This window comes from Perkinsus marinus (assembly GCF_000006405.1).
Source record: "Perkinsus marinus ATCC 50983 genomic scaffold scf_1104296932410, whole genome shotgun sequence".
NCBI classification, from domain to species: domain Eukaryota; phylum Perkinsozoa; order Perkinsida; family Perkinsidae; genus Perkinsus; species Perkinsus marinus.
This window is the reverse complement of record NW_003215453.1, coordinates 649,040-662,831: the sequence shown is the minus strand read 5'-3', so window position 1 is coordinate 662,831 and position 13,792 is coordinate 649,040. Positions and strand designations below refer to the sequence as shown.

Below are 13,792 nucleotides of genomic sequence, written 5' to 3'. Positions count from 1 at the left end.
AGTAGGGGAGAGTAATTGTAGTTTTTGTGTTTTTACAGCATGCTGCACTTGTATGTGCCTCTGCTCGCTCTAACTGCTGTAAGATTGGCCTACAGCGAGGTGAGTCAGTGCCCACCACAAGTCCCTTTCAGGCTGCGAATGAATCTCAGGACTCCCTAGGCCCCCTGATTCCTGATATACCGGACCTGGACTTGGACGCACTACCAACCGAGGCAGAGCCGGAGAAGGAGGTTGCATCAGGAAACATCGGACCGACGTTGCCGAGCTTTCCCATTGATCCTGTGAGTCCGCAGTGCAGCATCTTGACAGTTCTGATCGAGTGGGTTTCGATGAATATATCACATTTTAAGTATGCATTTAACATCAAGGTATCACTTGAATATGTGTGTCGATCGTATGTGATTTTGGCTTCTATCTGTCGGAGAAATAATGTCCCTCGGAAGTATCTTGGCAGTTCGGAGGCATTGGCAGGCTCTACTGGTAGAGGCGAATCCTCAGATACCCGCGGAAAGCGGCGAGTATAAGTCGTACGATGATATGGCTCGTGATGAGGACGATGATGATTCGTATGCGACTCGGCCGATCAACGAGGATGATATGATAGACGAGGATGACAACGTCTCTGTCGAGCCCAGCTCAGATGATGTCAGCAATGACGAGGTAAGTCCATGCTGGTGGGGACACGTCGAATGTGGCTGCGATAGTAACTCGAGATGGATACGATCTTTGGGTGTCAGGTACCAGAACAAGCATTCCTCACGCCTGATATTGATGCTAATGGGGTAAGTAGATGAATTTGAGGTGGTTTTTTCGCCTGATACATGTCTAGTAGAGTAGGAAACGTGTGTGGTCGCGAGTTCGATTCTTGCCGGCTGTATTTTATTCTACTCTTACTTGAATACTCTGTGTACCATTACAAGAACCTCTGTCATCAGCCTCACTTTCTCCAGACCTCCGACTCCGCTGGAGAAGCGTCCGATATTACCAATCGACTTACTGATGAGCCTCACGCGTCGTCCGAGGATACTCTAAGCGAGCCCGAGGAGCACGGAAACGAGGTGCAGGCTACTGGCCCGGAAGAAGTTGCCGATGAGGATGAGGAATCTCCAACAGAGGTACGTCGAAGCGTTGCATATCCCTAGTTGTTGTATCTATGGTATTCTCAACATGTTACTCTCAGGAACAACCGGAGACGGGAGACTCAGTCGATAAAACATCAGATGAATCTACTGACGAAGCAGAGGAAGCTGAGAAGAACGAAGAAGGAGGAGGAACAGATGAGCGATCGTCGCAGATGACCACGGTTAGTGATACTTGTGGTCATCTCTAGAGCCACGAGATGTTCATTAGGCTGAAATACTGGAGCATTGCCCTGCTGTCTCTTTCGAGGGCCGCCCATATTCTAAGATTTCCTCCATCTGGGGTGGCGGTTTCATGGTCGGTTACTTGTGCCTAGAAATTCTCATTTAGAGTTCTTCGTTAGGTACCCCATGAACAGGGCGAGGATCATGACGAATCATCCTCCGATAGGATCGAGTGCGCTGGAGCCGAGTCTCGACATGAGCCCGGCGCTCGTTATCCTGAGGTGTCTACCCTCTGCAGGAAACCCGGCTCAGAGGGGGTATTTGACACGTGGGTTAGTCTCAAGTGCTTCAACAAAGAGGCAGCAAACATCGTAGCCCGGAAGTGGAACACGTACTCGGTGAGAATACTCATCTTCGGTGTGCTTGTTGGGTGATTTACCTATGCCATTCAGGATAGCAAGATAGCCGCCGCATGCACCACTCTCGACTTTGGTGATCGCATGGAGAGAATCAGCGAGGTGAACAATGACAGACGTGAAATTGAGGTGGGAATTCTTCGTCCGACTCGAGTTGTCTCATCTGCCGCTGGTGACCATCGCAGTTCGTGGATCCGAGCAGCGCTGCCCTACGCTGTGATGCGGCCACTTCCCACCCTACTACCGGCACCGGGGGCCTGTCTCTCACCTGCTCCGGGATAAGCGTGAAGATCCTGTGCTCCTCGGACAACGCCGCGGCGTTCTTAGCCGCTGAATGGGACGCCCCGGTTTCCCACCCGAGACCTCCATCTCCCCCTGATGTTGGACCTCATGTAAGGGAGATATGGCCGGTGTGTTGGCATACAGCCCTTCAGAAGGAGTCGGAGCCCGTTTCCTCGTCAACTCCCAACGAACATGAAGTGAAGCCACATAAGGATTCATCAGGAGTATACCGCGGATGGCCTGCTCCGACCCCGGTGCCTGCATCCAAGTCGGTTGCACCGGGGCCTGTGGTAGGTCGAGCGAGTGGACACTGGCCGCAGACTCGACTGATGCGTCTTCAGGCTGAGCAGGATGGATGCTCGCAAGCCTCCGTACGTGGTGCTGGTATTGTCGAAGTGAAGGAAATTCACAAAGGGACGATCACGGTAAGTGACGATCTCCTGGGTGGAAAGCTTCGGCTCAGCAAACGAGCCAGGGGCTGAGTTTTATCTCGTTATGTTCGGAATATAAGAGGGTTTCGGTAGTGGATATATTGCGAACTGCTCACACAGTTCTTGCTGGTCATGCTCTTTTATCATGGCAAGTCCTCATGATTAGAGGTTCTATCAGCAGGGCCAAGAATATCCGTGTCTCGATAGACGTTACATCGTGCATCTACAGGCAGGAATTCTCCCACTTCTTCCATCAGGTCGAATTACCAGACACAACTTTCCTTCAAAGGACTGGTCCCCAACTAGTCAAATACGAGTGTACCGGTCTTAATCTGCCGTCCCGAGGGCTAGCTGCTCGCTACTCTGTTCGACAGCAGTGCCGAGACCCAGCAATACCTGCGTCAACAGCGGACGACTATAACGTTAGGGTATCCCTTATTTGTGAGGGGAAGATGGAGGTGGACCAAGCCGCTCAAGTCTGGGGAGAACCAGCCCCGCTGAATAACGTGAGTGTAGACTGGTTCAGGATGCGCAAGTTTTCGATCCCATCAATGCCCCTATCGGAACACTGGGCTCATATCCTGAGTTGATCTCAACACTGATCTCGAACCCACATGCGCTCATATCATGATCCCAACACCGATTCATACTCAACTCCTTGTCAGAACGCGACAACCACAGCTGTTTCGACTGGCGACGTTACCCAAGACTCGGTGGTGGAGGTCGAAGACCATACGACCGGTCAGAAGCAGTATAAGCAGCTAGTATTGAATCCAACAGAGTACGAGAAGTCTCACTTGAAGGAGCTGAAGCTGAATCTGAGAGCATTGAAGCACGGTAATCAGACAATCTCGAGCATCAATACAGAGAACGACAAGATTGTCATCCACTCGAGAGAAGCTGAAAAGATACTGGACACATTAAAACGTAGGCTCCTCGGATCGAACCTGCGCCATATTCATACACTTAGGTGACGCTGGCACGGTCCATGTGAAGACTGCATGAGATATATGTGATGTTCAAAAGTTGTCTTAGTTGTTGTCCATCATTCACTGCATCTGTACACATCGGGTGGTTGTTGTGTGACGCAACTTGTGTCCATCCCCTTTGTTGAGTTGTATAACCCAGACGATCGAACTTGTCGTAGCACAGGAGCGGTGTGCTCCTAGCGTAGCGCCTACCGCTGTGCTGGGCAGCTGTGTGAGCAACAGTCGATATTTGAACGGGCATTTTATTGCATAAGCCTGAATTGAGATTGACGCAATCGCAATAAAAGCTGGGGACCTTTTTTGTCGCCTATACGATAGCAGGCATCTCTTACAGCCCTGTGTGAGCATGCTCAAGCTCACGATACCGAGGTGATGAATTATCTCTAATGAAATGTGGCGCGTCCGAAAAAGAGTGCCGCCGCGTCTAGCAGCTCGAGACTTGTTCTTGAATCCAGAATTCAAAAATCTGTGTAGGAAAAATTTGATATCTTTGAACTTTGACTTTGTTGTGTACGATTGAATTCTACATAGCTATCACCTGCGTCTGGATATTCGCGATATCATCCCTGATCTCAGCAAGTTTTTGTTCGACCCTCGTGGGCAGATTTTTTTTAGAATGGACAGCACACGCGACGAAACCGAGTATGGGTTCGCGTTTCGGGTTGATAAGGGGAAGATATAGAGATCAAATCCTTGTTAGAGCATTTATAGGGGATGATGGTGGTTGAGGGGACGAGGAGGTGGCTTTCTGGGATAGTAGATAATAGGGGACCCACGCAGTTCAAACGAAAATGAAATTATCGACCAGAGGTCGGAAAAAGCTGCTTCGAGATATCTCGATCTCGTCTCGATGTATGTTCCGCGTCACTAATTCTCGATCGTGGGATCTCGGAGGGTTTTCTCGTCATCTCGATCTCGTTCTCGATTCTCGAATCGGGCGAGCGCGCCTTTGCCGGTGTGGCCGAACTCGCCAAATTTCCAAAACATATGAAAGTGTTTTCACTATCCGGGTTGAGTCTGCTCGTAATTCGTCTCTCCCTCTGATTCAGTCTGTAAAGTGACTTCGACGAGCGGCTCTTTACGAATCGAATCGTCGTCAAGCTCCATTGAAGGCAGTGCTGTGGTGACTGATCATGCTGGGGATGGTCCTAAGAGCCCGGTCGCCAAAAAGAGAAAGTTCTCATTCGCTGACTGGAAGCAAGGCAGGCCCCGAGGGGGTAAATAGCTAGATGCAGCGAGGTTTGCGCCTTTGTTGGAGGGCAGGAAGAAATTATTCCGAAGAATACCCGATCCGAAATCTAGAAAACGCCTGGAACCGATTATGACGGTTATAATACAACTCAAGACTCTCAACCGTCGAAGTATACAAAGGTTCTTAGTGATAAACTTGATGACCAAGTAGATACCACAATAGAGCTTTACGCAACTTCAATGTTGTCGGGAATAACCGCAACAATAACAACCACAGCAATAAATTAATTATGAACCGGAGTCCACTAGCTTGACGCTAGGACACAATTATGGAGACTGGAGACACACACACAAAATCACAATAACTTTCCATCAATTATATCTATAAGAATGCCGTTACCGGCACACTCCCGCCGGACGAAGGTTAAGCACGCTCTCGTTGACTTCCTTGCCATCAGGCAAACGCACTTTACAAACACTATTGCTCATCTTCTTAACCAACACCGCTGGAGACCAACCAGTGTTGAGCTTTCCAAATCTGCCTAGCATGGGACGCCAACGATAGACCTTTTCACCCTCAGTAAGGTCTCGTCCAGCATGTCTCTTAACACGACTCATCAACCTCTCTCGAACATTACGCCTACGTAACCACCATACATCAGCAAGCTCTTTCAACAAAACTGTACGGCCTTCTCCTTGTCGTTCTCGATATAGCTGTGCAAGCTCTTCAGTCCACCAACTGGGAGGTTCCAGACCATCAAATATAGCCTTTCGAATATCTTCAGCCTCCTTCTTGGCATCAATATCACCAATCATCCTACTATGTCCTCGACAGACAAGGAAAGGGCAAAGTGGTGAGCCATCAACATAAGGAGTCATATTAACAATAGTGACCGCTCTATTGAGTATACGTAAGAACTCATCTTCTAAAGGAAGTTTATGGTCAGCAGCCAGATCCCATAAACATCCACGAATAATAGCATGCACATCTCTATGAGCCCGTTCACCCCATCCTCTCAACTCTTCTCCACGAGGTGGGGCAGCTATTACGGTCACATCCCATTCGTCAGCAGCTGCCAGAACCTCCGGCACATTCAAGCCTTGGTCAACCATTAATACTCTTGACGGACCCTCATCTGCTAGTAGTCGAAGTAAGGCTCTAGCTGCATCCACTCCCGACTTACTGTAAGCAGGCTCACACTTCACAAACTTGGATGAATGACAAGAGAGGGTAAATACATACACCTTCTTAGGGTCACCATCTTCCTCCTTAGAGAGCTGGTAGGGACCCATCACATCGAAATAAGCTATCGCAAACGGCTCATATTTCACAGAGCAACCAGGGGGTCGCGACGACTGTGCTCGACGTCTGTTCTCAGCAATCCTCCTCGCCTGACAACCTTCACATTCTCTATTCAACACCCTCACTGTCCGATCGAGTCTTTTCCAGTAGTAACTGCGCGAGACCCATCTGGTGAGAGTAGTACGACCTGGATGACCTCGATGTTTATCATGTACCCATTTAACCACAAGAAGCTGAAGATCTCGACGAACCTCAGGAACCACAATTTGACAACAAATACATGAACCTCTATTCGAATCATCTAGAGCAACACTACACGTGCGATAGATGAGGCCATTATTCAGCTCATAACCGTCAATAACACCATCAGCAGCTCTGAGCTTCTTGAGAATATCCCGTAACTGAGGATCGGCGGTCTGAGCATCCAGTAACAGCTGGCGAAGACCTTCGCTAGGTTCCAGGGAAGGAATATCTTTCTGCAGATCCAACACAGCATTAGCTGGTACATCAGCCGAAGACAGGACGACATCCAACTCATCCTCAACCTCATCATAGCCCAAGGTGGGGGTGGGAGAGAAAGTAGAGACCACCTTGACCTTACTCAGAGTGAGCTCAATATTCATTCCAGATAAAGGCATCATCCTAACTGGAACATCTATCATACCTGGACGCGTTCCATTATCCGCAGGATTCTCCGCCCCCGAAATGCTACCAATATGAATATTATGATGGCATTTATGAGATAGATCAGAGAGTAGCTTGCGCAGCCTCATCATACGCCGGAGCTCAAACTTCGGCAGATACTTCTCATCAAGCTTAGGGGATCGACGGAGCCTCCACGCATTAAGCTGAGAATCGGTCAAAATCCACAATGGTCCAACTTCATAACCGTCATTCGTTACTACATCAATCTCTTCGAGAAGAACGGCTAGAAGTTCCGCAGCAAAAAGCAACCCGCAGAGCTCTAAACGAGCAATAGTCCATGAGGGGTTCAGAGTACGTTGACGTGCAACAATTCTCCTACCAGTCGAAATCGCTCTTGCATCGGCACAGATACAACCTGTCCCAGCCGCATCACAGAAGATTACAATGCCGGAGCGGATATCAGTAAAACGAGGCTGAGGTGGAAGTTCACTATTAAAAAATGCTCGAATACTTTCAGCTACCTCAACTGGGACATCAACAGAATCCCACGTAGAGGTCAGCTGAGCTACTTGTCGGAGGAGCCATCTTTCCCTCGCCGCTGCCTCGATGTGGATACCAAGTGGATCAAAATATCGACCCAAGGTCTGAAAACAGTCACGTCTAGTCCTAAGAGGGCGTTCACTAACATCAGGAAGTACCACCGAAAGAGTGTCATCAGTAAGGTTCCATTGATAGCCCAAAACCTTCACCGGTTTAGTAGAACTTATTGAGGGTGCTGTCTGAGACTGAGTTAAATGATACTCTGGATCATATCCAAGTATTGATTTACTCGGTTGACACTCCATACTATACTTCTCTGCCAAAACCTTACGACCGGTACTTCGACGCTCCAACATCGTATCTGGTGACCAGCCAGTATATAGCAGATCATCCATATAAGCACAGAAAGCACTTAATGTACTACCCGTAAGGTTATTGAGTACAATACCAGCATCCACCAGCACAGCCGATAATATGGCTGGACTACATATGAGACCAAACGGGAGACGAAGGCATCTAAATGCCACATTATTTATTCTAAAATTCAAGTATGCAGCACCGTGTGACCACAACTTTACTTGAAGAAAGGCACGAGCCACATCGTCCCAAGAAACGTATGGTGCTAACCGCCATCGCAACAATACTTTTTGCAGTGCCTGACTCAACGTAGACGTATCTCCAGAACCCAAATACCGATTCAAAGGTCGAGCATCAATAGTTACCCGTAGTGGTTGTGTGGGATGTCCTGGACGAAGTACCACCACTGCACTCATAATAGGAGGATTCATCAACAATTCGTCTTTTGTGAGTGGTCGGATATGGCCCTGAGAGACCATATCTTCAAGCTCTGATGAAAGTCGGCAAAGCCACTCTTGTCCAAGGGTGGCAAGCTTCTTACAAGTCACACGATCACGAGCCGCTGCTACCGAGCTCTGAAGGCCTGGCGTATTACAGTCAGGACGATCTTCGCTCAACCATGGAAGGCCAACACGAGCACGAGTCCCACCACTATCATCTTGAACATAGTCTACTTTTAAACGTGAATACTCTACCGATTCAGACTCACCAGGGGATGGAGTCATTAAGTCTGGTGGGCGATCAATATCATTAATGAGAAAGTCCGCCTTCCCAGGCAATACCGGATCCAGAGCCGATGTCGCCATATCACCGGTGGTATCACATTTAGCCGACATACTAAAAACCTCCACAAGTGGGGGAGACGATATCGGCGTAGAACTTAGCTGACAGGAACCAGAAACAGAATGAGGTCGAAGAACAACATGTGGCCCAAGCCTCAACACCTCACCATTATCATCACCCAAATGCCAAGCAACAGTTCCAAAATCAGTAACAAGTTGGTGTACCGATAAAATGCCACTAACAGTTAGACCTTCAACAACAAGTACATGCGTATAATAACGACGATCACCACAAACAAAGGCAACAAGCTTAGCCTCCTCTACGAACTGCGATGTACCATTAGCAAATATTAAACGAACTGGTTTCGGAAGGCGTACTGACCGGGCATCGCATAACCAAGGATGAGTCTCCTTATCAATCAGATGAAGGGCACAACCACTATCTAGCAACCAAGCAACCGAATTACAGACATTTTTAGCAGTCTTCACTGACACCAACGAGGTCACCATAGTTAAACGTTTATCTGACCCCGAATCTTGGACAAGTCCATTAAGCTCCACTTCCACATCGACCTTTTCATGGTCGATATCATCAAAGTGAAGAGTTTCAACAACAGCACAAAGAGTACTATTTTCATTAATCACTGGAACAGAATCAGACAACCGAGTCTCAGAAGTAGCCACATCCTCAAGGTTCTGGACACCACTACCATGATCCTCATGTTGTACACAATTAACGTCTACGGATTGACCAGAACCTTCAGCAATAACCTCAGCTTCTGGACTATCATCTATTCGACGACGCTTAGTACCAGGAGATGGTTCGGACGCAACTACCTTTGAAGGACCGGATGGAGCATTCACAGTCGGGGTAGAGGACGAAGTCGAAGGTCCCCTATCACGGCGAGCTCTCACCTTCCTTCCCAGAACTTGTTGGCCATCAACAACACCTAGGGCCTTAGAAGCAGCATCTGGAGTGTCAAACTCGATAAGACCAATACCACGACTTCTCCCATTACGACCATCCTTGAAGAGTCTAATACCACGAGGAATCGCACCAGACACTTTAAGCACACTTCGGAAAGCACCGAGAAGATCACGCTCAGAGGCAGTGAAAGCAAGGTTAGACACAAAGAGGCGATTGCTGGTTTGTGTTGAGGTGGTGGTCTGCTCCACTGGCATAGCAAAAAGATTATCACAACGCTCCTCGATATCAACCTCATCCTCAATTCGAACAGAATTGACATTAGGTTTTGTACCACTGCGTGCCGAACCATTCTTCAAGGCACGATTACGTGTCAGTATCATATTCTCACGGCGGCAAAACTCTAATATTTGCTTCTCCGAAGGGCTCCCACCATACTGTCTGATAAGCCGATCAGCCAACTCCTTCGTCAGAGCACCAAAGAGTCGTTCTACAACATCCGCGCCTTGAAGTTCTTGCTGGCGTTGACGAGAGTAAGAGTCTCGTACCTCTTGAAATTCAAGATAAAACTTCTCAAAATCATCAGCAATATTCCACCGTAAGCTCTCCCATCGATCGGCCAGGATACGGTGAGAATTAATAGACTCAAATCTCGCTCTCAGAGCAGACTCAATACACGCCGCACGAGCACTGAGGGCATAATAACCCTTGAGACCTCGCTCCTTCAACTCCTTATCGACAATGCCAGTAATAACTCCACGAACCGAGGCATCAAGACAGAACTCCAAATAATAAGCTTGAAATAGTTCCGGCATCACACCAACAGACCAACCGGGAGCACGCTTAACCGCTTGGAGAAACATATCTATCGACCTACTATCAACATGACCCATGTAAGCACCACCAGAGGGTAGTTGACTGTCCTTAGCCCGCTTGAAAGAAGCATCATGAATACGTTCTAGATCAACCGCTGAGACACCGAAATCATTCTTTCAACCCATCATTTGATCATGAATAGCACTACCAAAAAGATCGTCATTAGGTAGAGAATCGAGGAAACCAACTGATTGAAGCTTCTTCTCTACCACACCAGGATCACTCTGAGTCGTTCCAAGAGGACGTACAACTGCTCGATGAGGCATCGTAGTTACATGACTACGATTAGAAAAAATACTTCTGATAAATGAGAAGCATGACTGAGTTCGTCCTTGAATCGGAAGGTCTCTTAGACTACCCACATCACTATTTAGTCTGAGAGCAGCTACCCTCTCAGCTAAACGTAGAAGCTGTTCATCATCAACAGTTTGAGATGGCAAAACTGGCGTCGTTGACATTGGTCAGTTTAGATCCCGGTAGAATATGACGGTTATAATACAACTCAAGACTCTCAACCGTCGAAGTATACAAAGGTTCTTAGTGATAAACTTGATGACCAAGTAGATACCACAATAGAGCTTTACGCAACTTCAATGTTGTCGGGAATAACCGCAACAATAACAACCACAGCAATAAATTAATTATGAACCGGAGTCCACTAGCTTGACGCTAGGACACAATTATGGAGACTGGAGACACACACACAAAATCACAATAACTTTCCATCAATTATATCTATAAGAATGCCGTTACCGGCACACGATTTCAGAAGGATCTGCCGCATTGGCGAGAACAAACCTTTCCGCACAACCGGCACGCAGTGGGAAGCTTTTTTGCTGAGCATAAAGATTCTATCTTATGGAAATAAGAATAGTCATTCAATGTGGGTCATTTAAGATCAAAGTGGTGTTATATCGATATTCCTGACCTCCGGCTCAAACCATGCCTACCAACGCATACAAAAGTTCGAGAAGTTCGAGAACTCGTTCGATTCTCGTCTCGATCTTGATTCCTGAGAAAACCTCTCGATCTCGTCTCGAAACTCTTCGAGATCGAGACGAGATCGAGAATCTCGAGTTCTCGGGTCTCGATTCCGACCTCTGTTATCGACTCAATTGAGTGCCCGGGAGAGCAACGGTCTAGCTAACCGTTGGTCCTGGGTTCGATCCGCACAGCCTGGCGAGCACCTGATGAAACGAGGTGCTCGGTGGCAGAGCACCCTTCATGCACTATTGGAACTTGACGCCGCACTGCGAAGATTCCGCGTGCGAGCACACAAGACCGGAGACGCAGTACACAGGATACGGGACGTTTCATGATACCGCTGTCGCGCTACGCCCGTTATCGATCACTCATTCATTAATCACTCGTCAATCAATCGCTTTGTTCTTTGTAGTCGTTAGCCTCCGCTCTTTCTCTAGTCCCTTTGTAGTCCCTTTGTAATCCCTTGCAAATGTCCTTTACCCTCAGCTTCAACGGCAGTACGGTGAACATCATCGTTTACACTACCGGCCTGTCTACCGCTGGGCCATCTACTACTACCAGTGTCGATGTTGACGACCAAGTTGATGATAGTGGGCTACTCTCCCCTCGATCGCGCCAGGAGTGGCGCGATCACCAACTGGCATGCCAGTTGGCGAGAGGGGAGGACCGGACGAGTGCATTGAAGGATCGTCACCAGAAGGGAAGACTTTATCCGCTTATTGACGGCGTACGGCGACGTACGCCTGAGAAGACGATAGTTCAATATTTCACCGTAAGCTTTCGAATTCAGTTTTATTATCATCTTTTTCTCTTCAGCGTCGTAAAACCTCCTCCTCTCCTCCTCCTCACCCCGCCCCCTCTCAAGCCAAGACCCCTGCCCCCACCGCCCCTGCTGCCACCGCCCCTCCCGCCTCCGCCCCTGAGTACGAGTCTGACTACAGCAGTGGTGAGTTATTCCCTGCTAAACAAAGGAGATGATGGTTGCATTACAGGTGAGTATCGGCCACCCGTCGTTAATCCGCTGATCCCACCACCGCCGCGTGCGTGGACAGATCCGGAGATAGAGGCCTTTGAACAAGCCCTCTTAAATCCGGATCTTGTGCTTCCACACACTCACTAGTCTTCTCCTCACTCTCCAATAGAAGTTTAGTTCTCGGGGCTATCACGATGCTAATCGCGGGTGTGCATCTTGGTTTTACGATCTGAAGGGGAATCTTAGGAGTCGCTGCGCACGATAGTATCGTTTTGTATTACAAAAGAGGTTCAATTGAGGCGTCTTTGTGCTGGGTATTCGTCGGTTTGTCCTCGCCATTTCTCACTGTGAAGATCCGTACTTATACTAGGTCGCCTAAGAGTGAAACTGTTGCATGTGATAATAACCTAACATTTTACTCTGCATCCACACTCTTAGTGGAATTGTGTTCTCATTCATCATGGCCGCCGCCGATGATCAGCACAGGTTGGAGACAGAATCGTTAGAGGGATAAAATCTGACTAGAATCATGATGCGGTATCTTACATTCATGTCAGACGGCCAACCTAATGTAATGCGATTCTCTCATCTGAGTGCTCGTTTGGGGAGTGTGATAGCGAGAACTTGTTTAATATTCTCCAAATTGGCGCTCACTCCATATTTGCATATCAAATTGACGGGTATACTCCAATACTACACGTTTATGTTGTTTTCTTCCCGTCGTTCATCACAATACGAGAACAAGCTGTTGTCGAGGTACTGGCTGAGGGGGTACCTTGGAGAATCTTCACTGTTCCGCGCGTGCAAGTGGTTCTTAAGAAATGCGGGAACGTCAGGATGAAGGCCGCTCGGAACGGCCTCAATGCGATACAACTTTTATCGTGGTGGAAGAATATGCATATGTTGAACTATGAAAATTTTATGCAAATTTTGGAAGAAATTATTATTTGTTTCTGTTGACTTCTACCCGAATTCATATGTAGAGTTGTGAAGTGATGAGATGCAACATACACTCCAACACTGGATGAGCCGATTAGCATCGTTTTCATGACTATGATATAGAATTATAGTTGCCGAGAAGCCGTTATTAGTAACGAATCGTACATTCTGTACTGATCTGTTGTGTTGAAGTTTAGGATGGAAGTATCAGAGCATATCACCAGTGCTGATGGTGGGGGGGGGGGCCCGCAGCCGCTGCTTTTGTCTAGGGCCTCACCTCCTACGAAAATCCTGACCACGGCTCTGGTTGTTATAGCGGAGTGCTGATCAGGGTATCATGATGATTCCCATGATTCAATCATCCAGAAATCTATAATGGTCCCTTGGGGAGCTCAATTTGAATTTTCCACGTATGGCTGGGAACACATTCTTCAATCAATTTCCCATGTACATTGGCAGCATTCTCCCCATTGTTATCGAACTCTGGAGACTGGTGCTGATTTACACGAGTATGAACGGAAATTGTATTGGAAAGTGGAGAAATTGGAGCCGTTTTTGTCTTCGGTCGGAAGTTTGCATGTTGATTCGGGTAGAAGTGTACAGAAATTATTGTATAGATTTCCTCCCAGAATTTTGATATTGTCACCAACGCACGTAGTTGACCATGTGCATACTCTCCCACACTGAATGTGTGCAGAAGGAGAATCTGTCGTTTCTCCAGTGGCTTTGTCAAGTGAGACCTATTGCTCTCACTCTCGATGTTGCATGTTGTGTAAGTACCCGAATTGTGGTATGAAATATTTGTCTGCGGGAAGCTACGTTCGAATAGTAAAGCCTCTGAGGGCAGTCTGCGGT

At 47.8% G+C, this 13,792-nt stretch overlaps 4 protein-coding genes across 4 annotated transcripts; 2 read left to right on the top strand and 2 right to left on the bottom strand.

The window, feature by feature from the left end:
* Window positions 1-39: 39 nt before the first annotated feature.
* Pmar_PMAR022379 (hypothetical protein) lies at window positions 40-3,438 on the top strand (the record flags this gene model as incomplete). Its single annotated transcript, XM_002785585.1, has 15 exons — window positions 40-99; window positions 132-281; window positions 499-660; window positions 738-782; window positions 951-1,115; window positions 1,181-1,303; window positions 1,351-1,437; window positions 1,484-1,702; window positions 1,757-1,849; window positions 1,906-2,112; window positions 2,155-2,292; window positions 2,344-2,427; window positions 2,691-2,939; window positions 3,099-3,360; window positions 3,404-3,438. The coding sequence occupies 15 exons, from the start codon at window positions 40-42 to the stop codon at window positions 3,436-3,438; spliced, it is 2,079 nt and encodes a 692-aa protein (XP_002785631.1).
* Window positions 3,439-5,009: 1,571 nt separating this feature from the next.
* On the bottom strand, window positions 5,010-7,496 carry Pmar_PMAR022378 (hypothetical protein; the record flags this gene model as incomplete). The annotated part of the gene is made up of 2 exons (XM_002785584.1): window positions 5,010-6,005; window positions 6,141-7,496. The coding sequence occupies 2 exons, from the start codon at window positions 7,494-7,496 to the stop codon at window positions 5,010-5,012; spliced, it is 2,352 nt and encodes a 783-aa protein (XP_002785630.1).
* A 799-nt stretch (window positions 7,497-8,295) lies between these two features.
* Window positions 8,296-10,307, bottom strand: Pmar_PMAR022377 (conserved hypothetical protein; the record flags this gene model as incomplete). Its single annotated transcript, XM_002785583.1, has 3 exons — window positions 8,296-8,342; window positions 8,408-10,135; window positions 10,190-10,307. The coding sequence occupies 3 exons, from the start codon at window positions 10,305-10,307 to the stop codon at window positions 8,296-8,298; spliced, it is 1,893 nt and encodes a 630-aa protein (XP_002785629.1).
* A 1,187-nt stretch (window positions 10,308-11,494) lies between these two features.
* On the top strand, window positions 11,495-12,003 carry Pmar_PMAR022376 (hypothetical protein; the record flags this gene model as incomplete). The annotated part of the gene is made up of 2 exons (XM_002785582.1): window positions 11,495-11,797; window positions 11,842-12,003. 2 exons carry the CDS (start codon window positions 11,495-11,497, stop codon window positions 12,001-12,003), a joined length of 465 nt encoding a protein of 154 aa, XP_002785628.1.
* Between the last annotated feature and the right edge of the window lie 1,789 nt (window positions 12,004-13,792).